We start from the raw sequence: 9095 nt of genomic DNA, 5'->3' as shown, positions 1-9095 counted from the left end.
TCTCTTATCTGTTGGTGTTGTTTTACAAGGAGCACGTATTACTTCTATCATCAGGAGGAAAACTGAAAGTTATTTCAAGTTTGTAGGAAGGAAGTCACAGATAAGTTTTTATCAACTTCTCTTACAAAAGCCTGATGCAGTGTTTTGCTGGGGCCTCCCAGCAGGTGAGAGGTGGGGGACAGGACAAGAGTCAGTGCAGATGGAGCCTTGAAGGTAAGACACAAGGATGAGGCCCAAGGTTCAGGTGGTTTCCAAGACGAGCCACCCACCCATCTGCCCTTCCCTGAACAGGCCTCCTGAGTGCTAATGTCGTAACTCCTGTTTCAGCGACGCTCCTTCCTCTATCCTGCCTCTGAGGTTGCCATGAACGTGACAGTACCCAGAGTATCCCAGTCTTTACGCAGGGACAAAAATCGTTCTTCTATAATAACAAGAACAAAACAAAAAGAGAAGGAAAATTGTAAAATTATGTGTATTCCATTCCTAGAAATGCCCTAACAAATGACACAAAAACCTGGTGGCTTAAAACAACAGAAATGTGTTCTTTCACAGTTCCAGGGACCTGGAAGTCTGAAATCAAACCGCGGGCAGGCTGTGCTGCCTCTGAAGGCTCAAGGGGAGAATCTTTCCTGCCTTCTTCCAGCTTCTGGTGGCTTGTTCAGCATTAACTCCAATCTCTGCCTCTGTCTTCGCATCACCTCCTTCTCTATAGGTGTGTGTGTCCTTGTCTGTCTCTTAAAAGGACACTCACATTGGATTCAGGGCTCATCCTAATTCAGTATGATGTCACCTCAATCCTTACCTTAGTTACATCTGCAAAGACCCTATTTCCAAAAAAGGTCACAGTCTGAGGTTTTGTGTGGTGACATGAAATCAGGGGGGTCTATCCAACCTACTACAATATCATAGACAACATTTGGTCAGCAAGCAGAAACTATGACTAGTATATACCTTTTTAAAAGGTGGGCGAAGGCAGGCAGAGGTTGGCAGGGGCTCAGAAGCAGATCTAGATGGCCCAGGAAGCCCCGCCTTCTGTTCTTGCATCAATAGTTTGGCAATCAGAAGGCTGCTGCTGAGTTAAGATCAGATAGAGATTCCAGAATTCAGGAAGATAAAACTAGGAATTAGAGAAAACCAGCAGGGACAAAGAAACAGTTAGGCAGGAACTGGTTAATGATGTGAATCAGTAAAGAGAACATTATAGCTGCTATCAAAACTACAAATATGCTTAAGGGAGATGATTAAGCAAATGAGAGAGTTCAGGTGCTAAACGAAACCTCCGTTAGGTAATTTTTAAAAACCGTCAACCTTATGGAATAATGATCAGGGTCATGGCCTCAAAACGAGTTTCTTATAGCAAAGGAGCAATACATCAGTCCTCTGTAAACTGTACCTATATTAATTCTCAATGGTGGTTGCTTGGGTTTTCTACTTTGTGAATGATCAGTGACTTGCCCCACAACCCAACTTATGTGCTGCTTCCCTATCATCAAATAGTGTAAAGTTGGAGAGTGAAGATCAATTGGAGCGTTAGACTTTCAGAATGTCATCAGACGGGGCATGTGCAAAAAAAGTAAGGAAGATGCATCACAAAGGTGCAAACTTGTCAGAGAGAGATGCCTTTCAGATTCTTCTTCTAGTTGGAGATGGTTAAGAGTGGAGTGTATTGTCTTTTGCTTTCTTTTCTAAAGTTGTGCGGTGGTGCTTTAGGTCTGATAGCCTCATAGTTAAGTGAGAACACAGACCTGGTAGTAATTTTTTTTTCAGGTTTTAAAACTTTTTATTTGCATATTTAAAAAAATTGTGCGTTCCACTAATTAAAATCGTTTGAACAACAACAAATGGCACTCTGATTAAACTGCATTTTACAGCCCTCAGGACACTGTGGACCAGCTTGCGCTTTACTCCAGATTTCACTGTCGTCCCACCCAGCCTCCTCCTTCACCAACATGCAAGTTCTTTTCCTTCCCTGCCAGCCAGACAGGCGGGCGGACGGGAGAGGCAGGCGCGGCCTTTGTTGTTAGTAGTTCTCCATTCTTTGATGTGAAAAGGGGCAGCACAGTCATTTAAACTTGATCCAACCTATTTGCATCTTACCAAGTTAAACAGCTGAAAGAAGTAAAATAAGGAGGCAGTGCTTGTGGAATGTACAGTGCATATTGGCGGCGCGCGCCTCATTTACGACTCACCTGCTTGCTTCTCCTGTTCAATCGTTTCTTTTGAAGGCAGTGGATTTTTCTCTTGCGTTTCTGTTTTCTTCACCTTCGACTTATTGAATTTCTCAGTCTCACCCATATCGGGTTTGTCAGACACGGCTGCAGAGGAAGCAGAGTGAGTTGCGAGCGAGCTGAAGTCCGGTCTGCGCGGTGGTCGCTGCCGAGTGCCTGAATTTAGTAGTCATCTAACATAGTCATCAGTGGTCACCAGGACTTTCAGGGACACTCAAGGTGAGAAGGGAACTTAGAAACCTGGCCAGTTCAAGTTCTGACTGTGCAGGTGAGAGGTGCAGCGTCCAGAGATATAGGTGCCCTTCCCAAAATGACTTGCTTGGGCCAAACCGGGATTAGACTGGGGAATCCCAAGCTCTCGCCACATACGTACCATCGGCTTTGACCATTCTCATCAGGCATCATTTCTGTTTTCTTTTAAATTTTATTTTATTGAAGTATAGTTGATTTACAATGTTGTGTTAATTTCTGCTATACGGCAAAGTGATTCATACATATATATACATTCTTTTTCATATTCTTTTCCATGATGGTTTGTCACAGGATATTGAATGTAGTTCCCTGTGCTATACAGTAGGACCTTGTTGTTTATCCATTCTATATATAATATTGATAGTTTGCATCTGCTAACCCCAAACCCCCTCCCCCTTGGCAACCAAAAGTCTGTTCTCTATGTCTGTGAGTCTGTTTCTGTTTCGTAGATAAGTTCATTTGTGTCATATTTTAGGTTCCACATATAAGCGATATCATATAATATTTGTCTTTCTCTGTCTGACTTACTTCACTTAGTATGATACTCTCTAGGTCCATCCATGTTGTTTCAGTCAGCATTTCTTAAACACTCAGACTGTCAGTGTAAAGTGCTGCTCTGCCTTGAACAAGCCATTCTAGTTTTGCATTTGTGTGCTAATTGCCTATGAGTGGCTAAAATAATATTTTTAGTCAAAAAGAGCTAGATACCCAGTAGTGCTGAGTAAATGGTTTCTGAATGAATAGAATGCAAAATAAGACCAAGGGACAGATGTGGCAAAGACAGGTATCCACCCTTTCCCTTTGGTCTTGGGAGGACAGTTAGGCCCACCTCCCAAGCCTCCATTGCACTTAGGTGAGGCCACATGGCCAAGTTCTGACCAATGGCATGTGAGCGGAAGTCATGGGGGCCACTTCTGGGTTTGGCCCATAAAATCCTCCTCTGCTTGCTCTTTACTCTCTTTCTCCATATGCCAGCTGAATGGAGAGGATGCTGAGGACCCAGAGGAGGACAGAGCCACATAAGAAGAGGGCCTGTGTCCTCAAATGACCCCAGAGAGCACAGACTCCCCTTATCCTAAACCCTCTTCTGGACTGTGAAATAAGAAAGTAGACTTTCATTGGGTTAAGCCACTGAGTCTGGGAGTTGTTTATTATAGTGGTTCGCCACACTGACTAGGTTTGTGGTTAAACAGAACAGGCCCACGATAGCTTAGGGGTCCAGCATTCTGGATGTGATAGACAGGACGAGGGTTGGCAATGGCAGTTCCCCTTTGCTCCCAAATGTCTCTACTGCAAACTTGTTGTAGATTTCTCATTCCCTGCCGACCGGCCTCACTCCAATGTCCCCTAGACCTCTCTTCTTAATTTCCTTTCTGTCCCTGCAATCCCCTTACACACACACACACACACACACACACACACACACACACACAAACACACACACACACACACACACACACACACACACACACACACACACACACACACACACACACACACACACACACAGCAACTGCAGACTTTGGAAGCTTGACCTGAATGTAAGAATTCACACCATAGAGACTAGGTGGCGGGCAGCAAAGCTATTTAGCTTGTGCGTTCCCTGGCACAGGCCTGGCCTTAAACATACTTCTCACATGACGAGTCTTATGCCTCCAGGTCAGTGGCATGCATTTCACCCTGTGCACATCCTGCTTCCCTAATAAGACTGTAAGCGCTTGTCTTACATGTCTTTGTATCCCAATGACTGTCACCAAACGGGTGCCTGCTTTGTCACTGACGGTAATTGAGGCTGACGTGGATCCAGAGGAGTGAAAACTGTGCAGGGATCACCGAACCGCACAGGCTGCTCTAAATCCAGAGATGGTTATTTTTGTGTAAAAGATCAAGAAGGTGGAGCATCGTACGGAGAGACAAAACCAATACTTCAATTCCCCTGAAACTCTGCAGAGAAGATAAACTGCGAGCAGATTTTACACTTTCAAAAGCTGTGGGAAGAATGCAGTGATTGAGGAAGGGCATTCTCTCCTGCAGGAGCAGGAGGTTGAGTCATGAATAAACAAGCCAGACAGCACAGAGGAGGTGTGAACTGCAGTGGAAAGTGGAGAGATTGTGCATTTGAATTCTGACTCTGCCATTTACCACCGGCATGTCTGTGGGCACAGGGTATCATGAGGCTGAACCTCAGTGTCCTTATCTAGATAATACAAAGTGGAGGTAATACGTACTTCATAGAGTTGCTGTGACTAGTAGATGAGATCGTGCCTGGAAAGGTCCCAGCACAGAGCAGGGTTCAGTACGTCGCAGCTCCTCCAATGACTGCCATGTGTGAACACACAGATGGTGAGCATCACCATCCCAAAGTCCAGAGCAACTTTCAGAAGATTATAGACTGATAAGAGAATGAGGATAAACTCTTCCTCTTCACGAAGTATCAGTTGATTCATCATCACCAAGACTGTTAGATATTAGATCGCAAATTAGGCCATTCATGAACCTATTTTGCAGAAGCCTTTGGCAAAATGTCTCAACAGTTGCAGAGTCATTTAAATTCTAGTGACTGTGCCTGTTTTGAAACTAGCTATGCTTAATTCTTCCTCCTAGATAATATGACTTATATCTTAATTTATGTCTTAGATTTTTAATATGCTATTAATCCTGGAATTTTTTTTTTGCTTAACCCTGGAATTTCTACCACGAATTTAAATTTCTTGTAGCTAATATTAGCAGAAACTTTCTAAAAGAAGGATGCCAATGTTCGGACCTGTTTTCTTTCTTGCTTATTTTGTTTTGTTTTTATTTTTTGTGGTATGCGGGCCTCTCACTGTTGTGGCCTCTCCCGTTGCGGAGCACAGGCTCCGGACGTGCAGGCTCAGCGGCCATGGCTCACGGGCCCAGCCGCTCCGCGGCATGTGGGATCTTCCCAGACCGGGGCACAAACCCGTGTCCCCTGCATCGGCAGGTGGACTCCCAACCACTGCGCCACCAGGGAAGCCCTCTTGCTTATTTTGGATAGATAAAAGCGATTGCCATGGGAGAAGATGCTGATGCTTGTGGTCACCTCACAGCAGCCGACAGTGCCAGTGTTTTAGTGATATCTTTCATGCCAAGTTACAATCTTATATTTATAGGGGTAAGCCAAATTATTGAAGGACCCAGAATGTACTACTGTAATGTTACTTCACAGTTACAACTGATTCATGGAGAATGTCACTAACCATACTACACAACTGCAGTTGCATTTTTAGTTTTTCCTTCCACTTGTCTGATGTCCACTTCTGACACAGGTTGTTAGTTAACTAGGCTGTGTAACAAATTAACTCCACAACTTAGTGGCTTGAAACATTTATTATCTTAGAGTCATTTCTGGGTCAGGAATCCGTGTGCAGCTTAGGTACATCCTTTGGCTTGGGTCTTTCACAAGGCTGCGATCAAGGAGTTGGCTAGGGCTACCATCGTCTCAAACCTCAACCAGGGAAGGATCTGCTTTAAGCTCGCTCAAATGGCTGCGGCAGGCCTCAGGTTCTCACTGGCTGTCGGCTGAAGACACCAGTGCCTTGCCACGTGAGCTCCTATATAGGGATCCTCACAGCACGGCAGCCCTCTCCAAGAGGGAGAGAGCAAGAGATGGAGAGAGAAGGTAGTGCTGTGTGAATGCTTTTATCCCCCCGAAATTCATGTGTTGACACCTACCCTCCAAGGTGATGGTATTACAAGGTGGGGCCTCTGGAAGGTGATTAGGTGATGAGTACAGAGCCATCATGAATGGGATAAGTGCCCTTAAGAAAGCAGCTGAGAAAGCTCCCTTGCCCCTTCCTCTCTGTGAGGATACAATCAGAAGCCAGCAGTCTACAACCCAGACAAGGGCTCTCACCAGAACCTAACCGTGCCGGCACCCTGACCTTGTACTTCCAGCCTTCAGAACTATAAGCAAATTTCTGCTGTTTGTAAGCCACACAGTTCTATGGTATTTTGTTATAGCAGCCCGACTAGGATAGTAAGCAAGACAGAAGACGCTGAGTCTTTTTGTAACCTAATCTTGGAAATGACATCCCATCACTTTTGCCATATTCTGTTTGTTAGAAGCAAGTCACCAGGTTCAGCCCACACTCGAGGAAAGGGGAGGACTAGAAGTCATCTTGGAACCTGCCTACCTCACAAGAATGCATTAAGTGCATCTCAAACTAATCCTGGTGAAGGACCAGCTTTTTTTCCCCAATTTGTTATAGGTCAGTACTTCCGTACAATTAAAAAAAAATTCATTTCTAGAAAAATTAAGTAACAAAAGTATACAAAAGCAAACCCACTGATCATGGGTTGGTTGTTACAACAATGTCAAATTACTATAAACATTTCTAAATACTCTCAATTCTATTACTCTCCTCATCTGAACCAGAAACAAGCAGTTTATGGACTGATCCCAGTTTTGGACTATCCTTTGAGTAGCACTGATTTAAGGATTTTAATAAACATAGATAACTTTTCAAGACTTTTACAAGGCAATGGTGGAGGTATTCTAGAAAAAAAAACAAAAAAGAAACCCCAACCAAACAAAAAAACCCATTCTCACTCCACTCTCTCTGCCTTCCTAAAAATGGGACCTTTTGTTATGTTGAAGGTCAAAGGTGTGTAGCACTGATGATGAGTCTCCTGTTTCATATTTGGCCTCAAGGTCCTTTCTGTGCCCCCCTTCTCACCAGTCCATAATCCACACATTTGAATTGAGCAGTCTGACAGATACTGTGATTATCAGCTCACATTTTAAAGGTGGAGGGTCAACCTCTATCGCCAACCACATTAGCAAGGAAGTTTGAAGGTCCTTCCTGTTCCTAGTCTATTAGGATCCCTCAAAACGCATCTCAAGTGTAAATGCCTCAATTCAACTGAAAAAAACATGTCTTGAGCTCCGACTGCGTGCAAGGTTCTAGGAGATACCACCTTAAAGAAGGTACCATCTCTGTTCTCACCTGGGTTACGGCACTTCCTGTATAGTCATTTATATCTCCAAAATATTTAGGCATTTGAGAACATTCTTTCCATCCCTAATGAAATCATATCCTATCCTTCACAGTGTTAGGCAGCTCAGTGGGTCCTCAGTAAAAACTGAGGTAAATATCTGAATTCAGCAGACGTTAACCAAGCCCAGAACCTGAATCCCTGTCCAGGGACTAAATGCTGTGAACAGGGCTACTGTCCCAAATCTCACTAACCCCGCGAGTGTCTCTCTTCCAGCCTCTTCACCACCCCATAACCCCACCCCCAAGGCTTAAAGCGGAAGCGACTTTGAAGAAGTCTGCTTCAGCTCCCCTGGTTCTCACGGGGCAAACTGACATCTGGTGTGAAGTTCTCATTACAGTAGGCCCAAGACAGAGGAGAAAACCAGGTGGAGGAAGGGGCCTTTAGAAACAAGTCTTGGGTCTTCCCTGGTGGCGCGGTGGTTGGGAGTTCGCCTGCCGATGCAGGGGGCACGTGTTCGTGCCCCGGGAGGATCCCACATGCCGCGGAGCGGCTGGGCCCGTGAGCCATGGCCGCTGAGCCTGCACGTCCGGAGCCTGTGCTCCGCAACGGGAGAGGCCACAACAGCGAGAGGCTCGCGTACCGCAAAAAAAACCAAAAACCAAAAAACAAATCTTGCTCAACTTCTTACACAACTGCCAACCCTCAGGTAGGCATCACCACCTTCTGCCTCTCTGCCCTCCCCACCCCGCCCCGGAAGGAAATGGGAGTTAGTAAAACCTACAATGGCAAGGCCCAGTGCTGGGTACCACGCGGGCACAAAGGTGAGCCAAACAGGTTTTTTGCCCTCAAGAATTCATAATGGGCAAATCAGAACAATTTCAACTACAATGCAAAGTGAAAAGTGCCAAGTGTTGCAATGTTGGCATATGGAGAAATCACTGTGGGAGAACAGATGGGGGAAGAGAATCACAAATGGTGAAAATTCAGAGGATGTTATCTTTGGGTTAAGCCTTGGAGGATAGGTAGTACAAATAATGGGTAACACTCAGAGACTGCTTCCTACCTACCAGGTACTGTGGTTGGTGGTATACATACAGCTCATTTGGGGCTCACAACAGGTGTGCTGAGGGGGTGCTCTTATTAGTCCCATTTCACAGTGAGGAAACTGAGGCACAGAGAGTGACCAATTTGTCCAAGGTTCCAGGCTAGTAAGAAATGGAGGGGGCTTTGAAGTCATGCACGATAACTCTAGCGCTGGTGCTCTTAACCGTCACTTCAGGAGCAAAGGAGACCATGAGGGAAGGCATAGCCTCATGCAGGGGTAGCCCAGGACACAGGGAGGAGTCTGTGAGGCTGGAGCACAGGGTCGGGAGTTGGGGGAGGCGGGAGGGAACGGAGAGCAGTGCTGTTTGATCCTTACGGTAGCAGTGGAATCTATATGTCAAATTCTGGGCTTTACATTTAATATTTCCTCTGACTTCACCACATCCCTATTGGACAGGTACTACTATCCCCATTTTACAGATAAGAGAACTGAGGCACAGAGAAGTAACTTATTCAAGGTCACACGACTGGTAGTGGCGCTGGGATGTGAACCCACTGTGCCAGCTCAGTGTTCTCATGTGGGTGGAAGCCCTTTGCATGCTGCCCAGTGCC

The 9095-nt window shown here is 45.4% G+C and overlaps 1 protein-coding gene across 1 annotated transcript; it reads right to left on the bottom strand.

Annotated features, from left to right (window-relative positions):
• Nucleotides 1-2028: 2028 nt before the first annotated feature.
• On the bottom strand, nt 2029-2322 carry LOC115853752 (thymosin beta-4). The gene has a single exon (XM_030857386.2). It carries the CDS (start codon nt 2293-2295, stop codon nt 2179-2181), a length of 117 nt encoding a protein of 38 aa, XP_030713246.2. The 5' UTR covers nt 2296-2322; the 3' UTR covers nt 2029-2178.
• Nucleotides 2323-9095: the final 6773 nt, after the last annotated feature.

Source organism: Globicephala melas, chromosome 9 (genome assembly GCF_963455315.2).
Source record: "Globicephala melas chromosome 9, mGloMel1.2, whole genome shotgun sequence".
NCBI classification, from domain to species: domain Eukaryota; kingdom Metazoa; phylum Chordata; class Mammalia; order Artiodactyla; family Delphinidae; genus Globicephala; species Globicephala melas.
The sequence above is the reverse complement of the archived record's forward strand: the minus strand, read 5'-3'. Positions and strand labels throughout refer to the sequence as shown.